This window comes from Canis lupus, chromosome 27 (genome assembly GCF_003254725.2).
Source record: "Canis lupus dingo isolate Sandy chromosome 27, ASM325472v2, whole genome shotgun sequence".
Lineage (NCBI taxonomy): Eukaryota > Metazoa > Chordata > Mammalia > Carnivora > Canidae > Canis > Canis lupus.
This window is the reverse complement of record NC_064269.1, coordinates 9593503-9609759: the sequence shown is the minus strand read 5'-3', so window position 1 is coordinate 9609759 and position 16257 is coordinate 9593503. Positions and strand designations below refer to the sequence as shown.

Genomic DNA, 16257 nt, shown 5'->3' with positions numbered 1-16257 from the left:
AAGCAAGGTAACAGATCCGTCCATGGGTATAGGATCCCACATTATGAAAACCACCAAATGATCAGCTCTGAGTCTTGTCTCTCCCCTTCAGAAATTCAAATCTGGAAAAGTGACTTCAATAGACACCGTGAAGGATCAGAAGCTGAACTTCCTTCATCCTGGGTTTTCTTTATTACAATAAAGTTTATTGAATAGTTTTTTTGCATATAAAATTTGTATTTGTTTAGCTAGAAAAAAATGAATTCAAAATAATACTAAAAACCATCACCTGTATTGATAAAACAAAGGTATCTAAAGTTTTTCTTTCCTTATTAACCATATTATCTCAAAATTCTTCCTAAAATTGTCCTCCCACAAAAAGATACACATTTGGTGATGGAATTTTGCTTTGAATCATCTTGGTAAAAAAAAAAAAAGTATGCTATACCAGAAATGTTTTGAATTTTCTCTTGCTTTGAAGTTTTTTTCTTCCTATGTGAAATGATATAAAATAATGTAAGCTTCTGAAAAATATTACTTTAAAAGAAAGCTACATGATCATGAAATTGAATCAATATATTCCTTTAATGGTGAAAAATGTGCTAATTTAACCATATCAGGAAATATAACACAATTTGACATTAATAATAAATGCTAACTGTACATACAACTAACAAAATAACTTTGTTACTATAAATGAATTAACGGATTTTTGATTACCTACACTATAACAGTAATAATGTAGACTTTTAAAAATCAATCAACCTCCAGCAGTTTATAGTTACCTTTGAAGTAAAGCAACATTCATATATGCCTCATGCTTAATTTTATCATTTTGAAACTACAGATATTAAAAAGCTACATAAACACTTAGGAATGCAACCTGAATTTATATTCATTTAACTACTCACTAAAAATAATTAAAATCTCATCTCCATGTTTTGATCTGTGGCAAAGAAACCCATTATTTTACACACAGAAAAAAAAGAAGCCATTTATCACCAAAATGTCTAATCTCCTCTTCTTTGCTATTACAGCCTATCTTTTTTAGCATTGCCATTTGATCCCAACTTTTCCCCAGTTATAAACATTTTAATTTGATTTAAGTCGGCAGTTACTTATAGGGGACTGTCACATCTCTTCGAGTTATGCTGTAAATCATGACTAAAAGATTTACTTTTAGTATACTAAGACAGCTTTGCATATTTAATGAGGTCATCAGACACATGTTTGCTGAGGTTTAGTGATTGTGCAACAAATACAGGATGGCAATGAGAGAGCTGTGAAACCTCTGCATAGAGATTTCTAATACATTTTATTGAGTTATCCAAGAAATAATCACCCTGCTAAATCCAAGTTAAACACCTGATAGAATATTAGGATGTTTAATTAAAAATGAAGTTATGCTGTACATGTGGGTGATTTTACACAGTGGCTAAAAAAGAAGGCCATGAAAAATTAATTTTGCTCAGTAGAAAATACACATAGCAGCCTCTTTGTGAAGTTGGTAAAAGGATTCAACCATTTCAGTAAGATAATTTATAAATAGACTCAATAAATTAGGGAGGGGGGCTGGGGGGACCTCAACAGAGTAACAAGGGTTGGTAAATATCATGCACATTAAGATTGTCTTTCAAGAAACTAGTAAATCCTATTACTTCCTGCTCAGCAATACCATTGTGAGGGCTCAACAGAGGGCCACTGGGGCCAGGAATTAGTCTCTTTTCTAAGCTATCAGGCACCATCTAGCTCTAGCAGGCCAAAATTTAGATAAAATCTTGACAGTCTTGATGCTTTCTCTACCTTGGGAGAGAAAAGCTGCTGTGGTCTTCACTGATGAAGACAACAGAATTATTTGGCAGTTGAAGGGGTGGGGAAAACAAAAAGAACAGACCTCATGAGAGGTAATTGGATAAATTCCAGATCATACAGCATGGAATAGGAAGGAAGGGAAAAAGGAAGGAAGGAAGGAAAGAAGGAAGGAAGGAAGGAAGGAAGGAAGGAAGGAAGGAAGGAAGGAAGGAAGGAAGAAGGGAGGGAGGGAGGGAGGGAGGGAGGGAGGGAGGGAGGGAGGGAAGGAGGGAGGGAAGGAGGAAGGAAGGAAGGGGGGAAAAGGAAGGAAGGAAGGAAGAAGGAAGGAAGGGAGGGAGGAAGGAAGGAAAAGAGAAACACTAGACTTTGAATCAGAGACCTGAGTTCTAAATTGCAGATCAGTATCTATAATGAAACACCTTATATAAGTCACTTCACCCTTCTGTGCCTTGATTATGTCATCTGCCATATGAAAGTTTAGGACCAGATGACCCTGAAGGCCTCTTTAAACCAATGTACAATAAAGTCCAGCAAATATGTATGCAGCCACATCATCTTTTACCTCCTCATTTAATTGGCCACTCATGTATGTCTTTATTTATTCACCAATATGTTTTGAAGATTCATAAATGAACAAGATACATACTTCACCCCCATGAGACTCAACGCCTAGGGCTGTAAATGAGGTGAAGAGACGGAAAGACAAGAGGGTGAAAGCTGGGTAGATAATCAGGAGACAAATCTTGAAGGGCCATACAGGTCATGTCAAGAAATGTGAGGTCAGATATTTGTGCTCAGATACTCTATGGAGAATTGACTGGAGAGAGATATACCCGAGAGCCCCGAACTACTGAAGTACCAGCCAGAAGGCAAAGAAATAGACCCTAGTGAAGAGAATCAAAAGGACTTGATGGAAGATGAAAGGGGATAAGAGGTGGGTGATTCTTTCTTCACTGGCCAACGAAACTTGGTAAATAAAGACTAGAAGTGAAGAACCAGGGTTTGTTAATAGAAGAGGGAGAAGAGGTAAGCCAAGAGTCATTGAAATGATGTGTTCAGTGTGGGGTCTTGAGATTTAAGCCCCAAAGAAACATACTAGAAGATACTGGATATTTGCATCTGGATCACCTTCCACAGGTGGTGGAAGTTCTCCTTATAAATCATGGAATATTCTCTTCCTAGTGGTTTTAACTATTTAGAAATTATAGAACTCCTATGTTATCTTTAAAAGCTCTGAATTCTTTCTGCAGAAAAATGTACACATACATATATATTCAGGGACTTCATGGACCCCCAAAGTCCATCCAGAGACCTGCAGAGGTTCAGAAATTCCAAGTTAAGGATCCCCACCAGAGGTGGAAAGAAGGCAGTGGTTGAAAAGGAAGTAACTCAGTTCTTCCACCTGATTAGATGAGACAATGTTAAAAAATGGTTTGATTGTTTAAATAGTACCAGCAATGCTAGCCAGAAGATATGGCAAAAAACTGGCCTAATAATCACGAACCAGTTTAATTTTCCTGGATATTCAGCTCAACTACATTTTTCAATCCCCTCAAGTCCATGTGATGAGTTCTTACCAATGGTATGTGAGAGGAAGGGACATGTATGTCATTTCTGGTCTGAGGCGGTACCAGTTGGGGTATATTCTCCATGCTTTCTCTGCGGTCCTCTTCTCTGTGGCAATAAAATGTCTGTGCTGGGCATGACTTCTTCATCAAATGGCAACAGCCAGGAGCCTGGCTTAAGCAGGCCTAATCATAATGCCCCTGAACCCTCCCCACCACCACATTTGACATATCAAACTGAGATGCGAGTGAGCAAACACTTTTTGAAATAGTCACTGAGATTTTGTGACTTGATCTAGAACCTGATGTTAGTTACCTTTATTAATGAAGTAAATACCAATAATAACAATACCTCTCATATGTAAGAGCCATAGGTTAATAAAAATAATTTTACACTATCTCCTTTAGTTTTCTTTACAGCAACTATATTACCTATTACAGCAACTATATTACCCTAAAATATCTATAGCATTTTATGTATTTATTCACTTTCCTACTTTAGACCCTCTAACTCAACTGGAATATAATTTCCATGCAGATAAGACCTCAGTTTTGTTCACTGCTAGACCCTGTTTCTAGATCAGTGCTCAGCATATAAAAGATGCTAAATAAATGTTTGTTGAATAAATGGGTGAACAGATTATTTCATGTGGTTCTCCTCTAAATTTATTTTTTAAAAGGCACAACTTCTGTCTATAACTATGTCAACGAAAGTGATGGTGCTAGAAGGGACATTAGGATCTAACCTGGAGTAATAACTCGGACAGATACTTTGAGGCAAATATTATCATTACAACTCCTCAGGAAGGAGACTGGAATGCCTTGCTTCTTAAATAGTGAAATGTGGTATTAGGCCAGGAGATGCTAGAAGACAGAGACAAACTATTACCCATGTCTTAAAGCACCAACTTAACTCAACGGTACTAAGTAAGTTAAATATTTTCATATATTATGGAATAGAAATGAATGAATTTTTAGGGAAAAACATGAGTTTTTTTTTGTTTTTTTTTAACATGAGTTTTTGAAGAAATGCTATGTACCCTTGTGGTGGGCCTTTTCAGGATGGCCCTGAGTGAAGACATTTTCTCTCCTGGCAGTAGAAAGACTTCAGAAGAAACTTTGAAAAACGCTGATATAGATTAAAACAAAAACAAAAACAAAAACAAAACCTGCCTTTAGAAGTAGAAAGACCTTTATATTCAGCTGTTAACTCTACAGCCTTCCAAAAAAAAACTCATCATTCTGAACCCAATATTTTTGTTTACAAATGGAGGTAATACCTATCTTGAAAGAGACTTGTGAAGAGTAAGGTGATATATAGATAGTACAAGGGACTGAGAAGTTCTGCAGCTTGCCCATAGGCCATATAAAAAGTAAATGGTAGGACTAGATTTTGAACCCACATGTGTTCTATCCTCGAAGCTCTTGGCTGCTATATTCAGTTACTTAGAGGAAGTCTGGGATTGCCTTCATATAGACTGAACATTCAAAGATAATTAGAAAAAGTTAAATATTTATTGGGTTATTTTTAACTCCCTAGTTTTAAATTTTACATTGCTAAGATCAATCTTATTCCATTTCAGACTTTCACACTCTCATATGAAACATTTTTTTCTAGTGGAAGAATGATATGCAGAATTAGGCATGGCCATTATTCATCTCAGATGTTCTGGGACAGCCTTTATTTCAAAATTACACACTATGGAGATGTCCTGAAAAAGCCAGTACTTCTGTATCCAGACTCTATACTAGAAACAGCACCAAATACCATATTCAGGAAACATTCACCACACACATGCAGGAGGACCACAGTGTACCTTGATGTGTTTGGGTGTACTGATGGAGGCCACGGCATAGAAACATTGCAGAACCGCTGCACTAGAAGTGCCTGATTTTGACCTAGTAAATCCTACGATAGTTAATTACTAGAATTCTGTATTTTTAACAAGTTTTAACAAGCCTTCTGGGTGAGTCACATGCATAATGGGTTTGGAACTCCTGATTTAGGAAATGAGTCCCTTAAGAATCTTGCATTTCCAATATGGCCACTATCCATTTTCTATTAGAGACCTTTGTAACCAAATAGTCACTGAAGTTTGAAGAATATAGCTTAGAGGTACTTATAGACAGAAATAATCTAGTGATGCAAGCCCTTCTGTGGGCATCCTTCTGTGCACAGTGACAAGACCTATTCAGGGAAATTTTCACTTCCCAAATGGTCCAAACACTTTCTGTCTCACATTCTTATCTGTCAGCATTTTATTAAACCAGATGACTCTGTAAGTGGAGTGAGGACATGCACCATATCTATTATATAGAGATTTACGGAAAGTAATGTAAGATGGCAATCAGCAATCACTAGAGGCAGCAGCTTTCTCTTTGGGAGAATAATGGAATTTTTGAGGTTATCTACTATTAGAACCCACTAACCCAAAGCAATCAAAACTACTATCAACCTGATTTTAATTTAAGAGCTAATATTCTCATGGTGTGTTTTCAATTGACAAAATATCTTAGCGTGGGTCATAAGATATATGCAGACTGTACAATTATATATATTATGCAATATATAATACATATATATCTATGTTTCTAATATTAGTATCCATCAGAAAGAGCGAGTTCAGAATGAACTTGGATGAGGAAATTAGAAAGTAGAAAACTTCAAATATTTTGTAAATAAATAACAATGAATGAATATTGAATGAGCCGGGCAAAAACATTAAAAATTCTCAAATGTGGATGCAGGAAGTAGTATGTCCTAGGAAGTGAGCTGGCCATAAACTTGAACTCTATGCTTTAATATAGTCATCCAGATTCTGGGAAAAATGGGCTCCCAATGAGTAAAATGAAGTATGAAGTCACAAAATCCTGCCCAATCCCACATATCTTTCTTTAAAAGTTCAATATTCTCCTAGTCATTATAGCTGCAAAACCTCCATAGAATGACTCTGGGAAAATGCCCAGTGAGTACGCATCACTGAAAGTTCCCACCTCCTCTCTCCCAGCGCTTCCTTATTAATCGTGCCATGCTTTGAGAGCCACTTGAAACTTGAAACATTATTTTCCTCATGGATTACTTTATACATAGGCGTAAAAATTCATTTCCTAGAAGATGCAATGATATTCTTACCCGTTTCACAGCTGGGCCCGGTGAAGCCTTGCGGGCAGGCACACACATTAGCGGCAATACAAGCTCCTCCATTTCTACAGCCATCTTTGCAAAATGCTAAAAATAATTCAGATACATGACTTTAGCATTTTCAAGGTGTAGTTCAAGGTACTCCAAACCCAACTTTTCCTTTATTCCTTTGAAGATGCGGACATCAAATTATATATGCTATTATAATTTCAAATTCATAGAAGATTTTCCACGAAGGTAAGAAACTTCAACCCATTTTGTAAAACAGTACTCTTTTCAAAATTACAGAAATATTTCACCTGCAGAATAAAACACTACCTTTTCTTTTAACAAAAGACTAACTTCACATAACAGGAAGACATGAGAATTAGAGTTGCATCTCATTGTAATAGTCTGGCTTGACATTAAAAAATGGCAACTATCCTAGAGTTTTCCCGAGGGGCAAACTACCATCTAGAGCCTGAGATAAAGAAATAGGCAATGATCGACTCCTATGAGACTCTGATCATTCTACACTGGCCGATGTGCCAAGTGTTAGAGAAATGTCCCATCTTTCACAAAGCTCTAAATCAGTCCAGTGATGAACTGGCCAATGGTAAGAGTTTGCTGTAGTGGTCTCAGAAGGAGCCTTGGATTCCTCTGCTGAGAACACGTCAGGATCCAGGATCAAGAGCAAAGGCACTGAAAAGCCTGTTGTATTACAATGGGTTTGTGAGTGAGGGAAATTTTCCTATGATTAGGAAAAGGAGCCAAGATCTAGCCATGGCAAGGTGATCTTTTGAGATGTGCTGCATGATTCAAAGCAGGTGAGAAAAACAAGATGGGTAAGACTAAGTACCCTGAGATGCTTCTCTTTCCACTTGAAGCTTGTTCTCAGGGGCCATTCCCTCAGCCTGGCAAGGTCTTTAAAGGATGAATTAGATCAGCTTTTTCCAGGCACTGGGGTAAAAGCTTTTTCTCTTGTTTTTGGGCATGTGCTTCCTCTCCTTAGTTAGGGTGAACTTTCTCTGAGTGGTAAAATGTAGACAACTGAGATTCTGGTGCTGAGTTAAAGCAAGGGGCACATAGAAGCCATCTGGCTTTTCTGGCTGTAGGTCCTAATCTATCTTCATCCTAGACAAAAAGCTTACTTAGGGACCAAGGATTTGCAAAGAGTTTGAGAATGTAAACCTCCTAAGTAAGTATTAAAGGGTCCATCTATGAAACCGTGTGTATATCTTCCTTGGAATGATGTGTAAGGACACAGCGCAGGACTCAGTGATTCAGATCCTACATCTACACTACTTATCTCTCAGTGTTTGACCTTCCCAGCAGGATACACACATGAACTGGAGCATCTTTATTCAAGCAACCTATAGTCTGAACTTCGAGCAGAAATTCTGGATCCCATGAAAGTTCTCCTTCCTTCAAAGATTAGAATTACCTGTCTGCATCTGCTCATGGTTGCAAGAGTTCGTTATGATCTAAGCTTTATTCTTCACATTAACAGAAATAAGAGTGAGAAGTTGGGCTCTCAGATGAAATCTTAACCCTTTTCCCCTGCAAATTCTCAGCATATCTGGGGGCTTTGAGGAAGTCCTAGGCGTTCAGTTACCCTATGCAATGGACTTTAAATGTCTGGTCTTTCTCAGGACTTGTCTAGTTTCTCTGACAAAATCTTTTGGGATTTAGACCTTAAAGTGAACAGGCCTGTTCATAATGCTCTAAAGATTCCCATAGACTTCTACAAAGCAGAGTAATCCTCTGGCCCATTGATACCTGCATCCAATGAAATACTGGAGACTAGATCTTAAGACCAATGCTCATTTAAAAAAAAAAAAAAAAAAAAAAAAAGGGCAGCCCAGGTGGCTCAGCGGTTTAGCTCCGCCTTCAGCCCAGGGCGTGATCCTGGAGACCGGGGGTCCCACGTCAGGCTCCCTGCATGGAGCCTGCTTCTCCCTCTGCCTGTGTCTCTACCTCTCTCTCTCCTCTCTGTGTTTCTCATGAATAAATAAAATCTTAAAAAAAAAAAAGACCAATGCTCATGGGCCATCCCTAGTTATTTCCTACCTCCAACATTCACAGTGCCATAGCACATTGTTTTTTTTTTTTTTAAAGATTTTATTCATTCATTAGTGAGAGACACACACACACAAAGAGAGAAAGAGAGAGGCAGAGACACAGGCAGAGAGAGAAGCAGGCTCCATGCAGGGAGCCTGACATGGGACTCGATCCCGGGTCTCCAGGATCACACCCTGGGCTGAAGGCGGCACTCAACTGCTGAGCCACCAGGGCTGCCCATAGCACATTGTTTTTAGCAAACTCCACGATAATGGGCACTTGTATTTGAGAAATGGGTAGTTTTTATACAAACAATAAGAAAAATCTATATGACATAATAATGACTATGGACTTTAGCCCATGGGAATTTGTGCAAAATAGAACCTCTATTTCCCTTGTGAAGTAGGAGGCTAGCCCATTTGATGAAGGAAAAGAGGGCATTGGTGAAAGAGTAAATTAGTGGATGGTAGTGCATGATTGCTGGAATATCCACCGATGGAAATGAAAATCTGAGCTCCATAGGCCTTTTAAAAGAATTACCGATTTGTACTGACAAACCAGTAAAAAATGGAAAACCACAACATAGAGGCCCAATATCCCCAGTGAATTAGTACTCAAGAGCTCCAAAGAGAGTAGAGAAGAAAAACTGCCAGACTGATCCCAACAGAGATATTTCAAAGTGGATTTTGGTAGTAGAACAAATGGGTTGACTGCACTGCCAAAAAAAATACAGCTGTCACATTTAGATTGAAAAATTAGTATTGGAACCTGGGAGGAGACTGGCAAATTGAAAGAAAAGGAAGGGTCAGAGAGATTGAAGAACAAGAGTCATGGAAAGAACAGATTGGGCAGACTGGAAGCAGGAGGACTTGGGGTAAGGCGATAAAAAGCTGAGGGATGCCTGGGTGGCTCAGTGGTTGAGCATCTGCCTTTGGCTCAGGCCGCGATCCCGGGGTCCTGGGATTGAGTCCCCCATCGGGCTCCCTGGATGGAGCCTGCTTCTCCCTCCGCCTATGTCTCTGCCTCACTCCGTGTGTCTCTCATGAATAAATAAATAAAGTCTTAAAAAAGAGACAATAAAAAGTTGAAGTTTAAGATTTCACATGTGGAACGGTTCCGTACAATAGTGCTGGAGCGTGATTATGGGTATGGTCTGCTGGACTAGAAGAGAGACGGAAACCACAGTGGTGAAGGTCAAGGACCATCAAATCAATATCGTTGAACAGTTTGGCCACTTAAACACCACCATAACCCGGGAGGGAGACTGTGAGCCACACTGCAAAGCTCTCAGTGGCTGCGGGAAGTACCCAGGAGGGAAATAACGGTGATGAGGAGCGGAGTGGGGTGAAGATGGACTGCATTACCCTAATGGAACAGGCACTAGTGTTTAAATCTTTTACCTTTGCATGTGGTTCCATTCCCCGTATAGCCTGGCTTGCAAACACAGTTGTGTCCTCCAACAGTATTGAAGCATAAGGCATTTTCATCACAGTTGTGCTGATTTGTGATACACTCATCATGTTCTGAAATGAGAAATACCATCTTGTTACTCAAGGCTAGATTTTCAAAGAGACTGCATTTTAAACTGTACCTGCATCTTGGTTCTTTCAAACACAGACCTACACAAAGTATATATTAAAGAAGAGCTCCTCTTTTTGAAGTATTGCATACTTTTCTGGACAGGCATACATAGTTTATACACTCACAAACCTTGAATGCAAAAGGATTTGGACAGAAGACCAAGAGGAAGAAGGGATGGAAGAAGAAGAGAGGCAAGAGTGTGGATAATTCTCAGAAGTGGATCCCAGAGCCACTGTATACAGTTGCTGTGGTTGTTATTCTCATGACATAAATCTGGTCCCTAACCTTTCACCCTGTAGCATGAAAAGGGTGCTAGGGAAGGATGTGAGAGTGTATTGCTTCATGAATCCTGGCCTGCAGGAAAATGGAGTTGAAGCTCTGGGAGTTAGGGTGCAGTTAACACCTGTTAACACCTACACCCCTACTTCCAGACACAAAGAGACCCATGCAAACTACCGGGAGAATATCTGATCTCCGTAGGAAGTTCTCTCCTTCTGCAAAGAATGCATCAGAGTTCTGTTAAAGAAGACAACTTGCCTTTTTGATATGTGCAAAGGCAAACTTTAAAACATACAATCAATATGATGCTTCCTTTCACTGTGTGCAACTTGACACTTCAGAAAGCACTGAATCATCTGATTCTCCTAGCACCCCTGTGAGAGAGGCAGAACCAATATCATTATGACCATATTAAAAATGAGTCAATAGTGGCTCAGAGCACATAAGTCGCCTGCCCAAGTTCACAGGAGTTATTAGGTAACGTTGGAATTCTAGCTCAGTGTTCAGCAAAAATATAAATGCAGGGAATAAAATGCAGGGGAAAATATAAATGCAGCGAATATGAGAAAGAAAACAGATCTGACATCAAAATCCAGATGAGCAGGAAATGAAATGTAAGTGAGGAAATGTATACAAACTAGTTCAGCAAAATCCCTACTGGCACTACTTATCACTTGGTCTCTTACATAAATACTACTTAGACCTAAAATTAAAAATATATTTTAATCCACTTATATTAACTGAGCTATTAATTCACTAGGAAATAAATCATCAAAGCAAAAAAGATATATTTGCTCTTCGTTTTAGAACTCTGTATTCTAGACAATATATATATTATTCCAGACAATATATTATAATAGTAATGTATCTCTAACTTTGAAAAAAGTTGCTTTGGGCATGTTGGAATTAGACTAAAATCACTTCATTCAACTACTAAAATAGAATGCTATTTTTTTTTCAAATAAAGATTAACATCTTATACCCTGTGTTGTATCTAAGCACAAAGTTATAATAGTTTGAACTATAGCTCTGTAATAAAATTCTTAGACGTTATTCCCAATAATCTTTCAGAGGAAAGAGAGCTCTCAATCATTAAGGTTTTAGAATTGCATGAATAGATATCTTATCCTCCAAATCTCTGGCTGAGTTTCCAAATTGTACAAAATTCCACCTTTATCATCTAGTATCCGAAACTTTCAGTTTTTATAAATTCATGCCTATCGATAATAGATTAGAAAGTACCTGGATTACACATGGGTCTCCTGATAGGGGCTACTGTTGGACCACTATAAAATTTCAGAGGGACAGGAATGGGCAGTCTACCTTCCTCTGGGTTGGGCTGCCTGAAGCAAAATAAATCTACACTCTGAAGTTTGCACCTGCTGCCAATTTTCTTCCCAGTGCAATTCAAAGTGCTGCAGTTAATCCATAAATCTCTATATGGACAGCCGTAGGCTCTTTAAAGACAGCTGCTGATTGATTTGATGCTGTTTTCATCTCTGCCTTGGTTGTCTTCTTAATTAGACGGAACTCACTGGGTAGAGGAGGGACCTAACAAGATGCAGTTTAGCACCTAGTATGATAATTCCCGTACACTTTAATTAATTACACAATTCGGTATCTGGTTACTGCTGTTGTCATCTACTCCCAAGGTCACTGAAGTGAGTAAGCGTGCTTCTGAGCAATCCAAGGGTAAAGACAGTTTTCAGGTTTGGAAATACACCCACGCACACTTTTACCCACATCGTTCCCTGTGCCTGAGGTGCCTGCCTCATGGATTCTCCAAGCAGACTCCTACCACTTCTAAAGAACACACTAACAAGGCTTATTTTATGTACAAATACATTTCTTCCCTCCTCCCATTGAAGAGTTAGGGACTGCTGGCTATTTTCCCTAGCAGCACATACAAGGCCCTGTTACCATATTTTATCAGAAATGTCTATTTCTCCTTGATTCTCCATCTTCATGCCCTACTGGGAACTGTTAATTTTTGGACAAGAATTTTGTATTTTTAAAAAATATTTTATTTATTTATTTGACACAGAGAGAGAGTGTGTGTGCACAGCAGAGGGAGCAGCAGAGAGAAAGGGAGAAGCAGGCTCCCTGTGGAGCAGGGAGCCCAACATAGGGCTCAATCCCAGCACCCTGGGATCATGACCTGAGCTGAAGGCAGGTGCTTAACTGACTGAGCCAGACAGGCACGCCAAGAATTTTGTCCTTTTGTTAGTACTTCATTTCACTTCAGCGTTCAAATGATGTTTCTTAAATAAATAATTAAAAGAATAAATGACCAGAGGACTAAAGCTAGGAAATACTTCCTCTACCTTTATAATTTAAGCTAATCCCAATTTGTTCAGTTGTAGACAAGATGCCACATAGGAGGCCACCAAAAACCTAAACTGTGTTTTTTTCCTTTCAACTAATTTACTATGGTGACATTCTATTTGGGATATTTCAAATATTAATTAAGGTAGCAAGACATACTTTGAAAACAGAAAGTATTAATTCCTTTGCATGGTCACTTTAGAATTTTTCACACTACTTAGAGTTGGTTACACTTACTATCATCAGCTAACAGTAAATTGTGACCTTAGAAAAAGTTTTTAAAAATGCATATGTCTCACAGAAGAATTAACTTTAATTTGATAGCCCTTCACAAAACAGAATGTGAATGAGGCAAGGAGCAAATATTCTATAAGGTCATCTCAATAAATAGTTAATTATTGCTGCTCTCTCTCCAGCTTTGGTCAAATGTCAACTTCTTGCCTTTTCCCTGAATCACAGATCCCTAAGGACTCCACCAGTAGCCCACTAGTGAGTCTCTCCTTTTTTTAATACTTCCTCCAACATTTGTAACATATAATAAATTAAATAAGGAGGGAAATATTAAGATAAAATTTAAATCAATATTATGTGGCAGTGTTTGAGAAGAGTGCGGCAGGATGCAGCAGTAAATGAATTCCAAGTTTTATTTCACATATATTGAAAAGCAGACATTTCAGATGTGATGTTCATAATATCCAGTTTCAATGCTATTTTCACATCCTCAGTTAAGACTTCCACTGTTCTCATGTACTTGAGAGTCCAGGTAAAAGCTGGGATTGAAACCAAATACAACTTTCTGTAACTGGTCTTCATTAAAAATATTAGCATATGATTATTTTAACCAAAATTGATCACATTTTGTATCGATACATTTTAAATTTAAATAAAATGGAAAAACCAACATTCAGGAAGAAAACACCACCACTCAACAGTACTAAGCAAAAGTAATGTAGTTGTCAATCATCACAGTATATTACATGTAGAATCATTAATCTTACAGGGATAGCTGGCAAAGATTTGTTCTATGTGGCATAATTTGCTAAGCATCTTTATGTACTCTGTAAAACTGATTTCCTACCGGTGACAAGGGTCAATATATTCAAATTTCTCTACAGAAAAAAAAAGTGATAATATATACACTTGGACTTATCTAAATGCAAATGTCACATAGAACAACAATACTTTAGTTTCACTGATCAACTCCTAACCTGAGTAGCTTAATGTCTTAAATCATTTTAAGACTCCATACCTAACAGGTCATCATCGGTCATAGTTACATACAGTTGGATTTAAATTGAGCTTGAAATTTGGTATTCATATTGAGCTGTTTCCAGAATGAATGTACTATCTAGAGACAAAAATGGCCACGTTAAAATTCATACGGCTTTTCTTACTATGTTTTCAACACAGACATACAATACACATAGCACATGTTCTGTTCAAGAATTTCACTATGACACAAAATGCAAATACTACGGAAAATAGGAGCAAAAAGTAATTTAAATATAGCTACATCTTAGTTCAATTACATGCAATTTTCTTCAAGGTCCGCCGCCGTGTACTACAATTTTCTTGGGATTAAAAATATGATTATAAAAATATGTGATTATACATGGTAGCTCCCTCAAAAAGCTTCTAGTTTAGTTGGGTAGATAAGACAAAAACACAAAAGCCTTTAATATGTGGCTTTGTTATGAAAAAGACCAAAGTGAAGAAGAAACTCCTGTTTACAGAGAGCTCCAGAGATCAAAAGGGAAAGAAATCATCTCATTGGGTCAGACAGGAATTCAAGACTGACTTCATGGAGAATGGAGCATTTGATGTGGATGTTTTTATGTGTGTAGGGAAGGTGCAGACTCTAATTGAAACAGTACTTCTTTTGTTTTTGGAATCTCGAGGCTCTTACACATTTGAATGAACCTGAATGATTTGTAAAAACTGTAGCTACAATTCAGTGCTTACTGCATACCACATACTTCGTAATATACACTAATTCATTTAATCTTCATGTTAATTAGGAAACACTATCATTATTTAAAAAAAATTAAACTGGGCTTGGGGAGGTCAAGTAGCTTGCCTGAGATCACACAGCTGGTAAGGGCAGAGCTGTGAATCACGTCTGACTGCAAGAACTAGCCAGTGACTGGCAAGCAGTAGGACTGCCTGACACATTTAATGTGTGTGTTTTCCCTAATCTATTTTTTTAAAGATTTTATTTATTCATAAGAGACAGAGAGAGAGAGAGAGAAAGAGAGAGAGAGAGAGAGAGGGAGGGCAGAGACACAGGCAGAGGGAGAAGCAGGCTCCATGCACAGAGCCTGATGTGGGACTCAATCCCAGGACTCCAGGATCATGCCCTGAGCCAAAGGCAGGCGCTAAACCACTGAGCCACCCAGGGATCCCCTCTAATCTATTTTTTATATCCCAGTGTTCTCCTTTGCAATTGTCCAGAGGCTTTGGTTTTTAATATTTATACCATTTAACATCTTTTCTTTATATATGGAGTTCTCCATTGCTTCCCAACTAGGAAGTTATCTCTTTTTTGCATTATTTGGTATTCTTAAGACATTAAGAGCATTAGTAAAATTATAGAAGTCCTTAGGGCAAAGGACTGAAGTAACTTTCTGTTCATACTAAAATCTGTATTTTCACAAGATTGAGGGAAGTTTTCAAAAGAAAAGTAAGATACCTATAAGGTCAAGTACAAACACTTGTGAGACAAAGTGACTAGCTCATAGGACTTAGACTCAAGCATTCATTCCTCCAATGCAAAAATCTCTGGAAGTTCAACATTAATGCAGTTTGGCAAACAGACACCTCCACTATCCAAGAGTTCTCTCCTCTGACACCCGGCCAGGCCCTGGCAACAAGGTCCACTGCTTTTGGATAATACTGCTTCACATCCCCCACCAATCTACTAGATCCTCTGACACTTTTACACTCTAGATTCTGCTCTTCTGGTAAGAGATTATAATACACATTCACTATCCTCAGAGAATCTTTCTTTTCCTCTGATGGATTTTTTCAGTCACAAGAATCATATTGTCTATGCTGCATCTTCTATTCTCCTGTCCAAATTCCAGCAATGTTGGGAAAACAGCAGCTATCAGAACATACAGTTTAAGTGCCATAAAGAAAGCTTCTTTACTTTCCCTGACCCAAGTGTTCCCTGGAATATAAATTTACAATGAGTAAATTCTTTCTTAGAATGTGGCAGGATATGGCTCTAGGCATGGTGACAACCTACCTCAGGTCTTAACTATTATCTGCTTATTAGAGGCCGGGGAACAAGCTCCCTCAGGCTTAAGCCTGAATAAATCGGAGCAAGAAGACCCACAGAAGAGTAAATTAGGAGTTGTTAAATAAAGCCATCAAACTATTTGTTTAGAAGGATGATTTACCTCAAAAACATAGAGCTACTTAGTCATTTTCCTCTTCTATATTTCTGTAGACTAGATTGCTTGCTGTAAGGTATCAATGAGGTTGCAGAAACTCATCCATGAATTTCACTCATATGTGTTCCTACCAAGGTAA

At 38.2% G+C, this 16257-nt stretch overlaps 1 protein-coding gene across 3 annotated transcripts in view; it reads right to left on the bottom strand.

The window, feature by feature from the left end:
* NELL2 (neural EGFL like 2) overlaps positions 1–16257 on the bottom strand; it is a 381417-nt gene that overhangs the window by 88379 nt on the left and 276781 nt on the right. For all 3 annotated transcript variants that reach the window (XM_035707259.2, XM_025477348.3, XM_049102609.1), the window contains 2 exons: positions 9939–10061; positions 6490–6585 (listed from right to left, as the gene is read on the bottom strand). In XM_035707259.2, coding sequence (XP_035563152.1) covers positions 6490–6585; positions 9939–10061 — 219 coding nt within the window. The remainder of the gene's footprint in view (positions 1–6489; positions 6586–9938; positions 10062–16257) is intronic.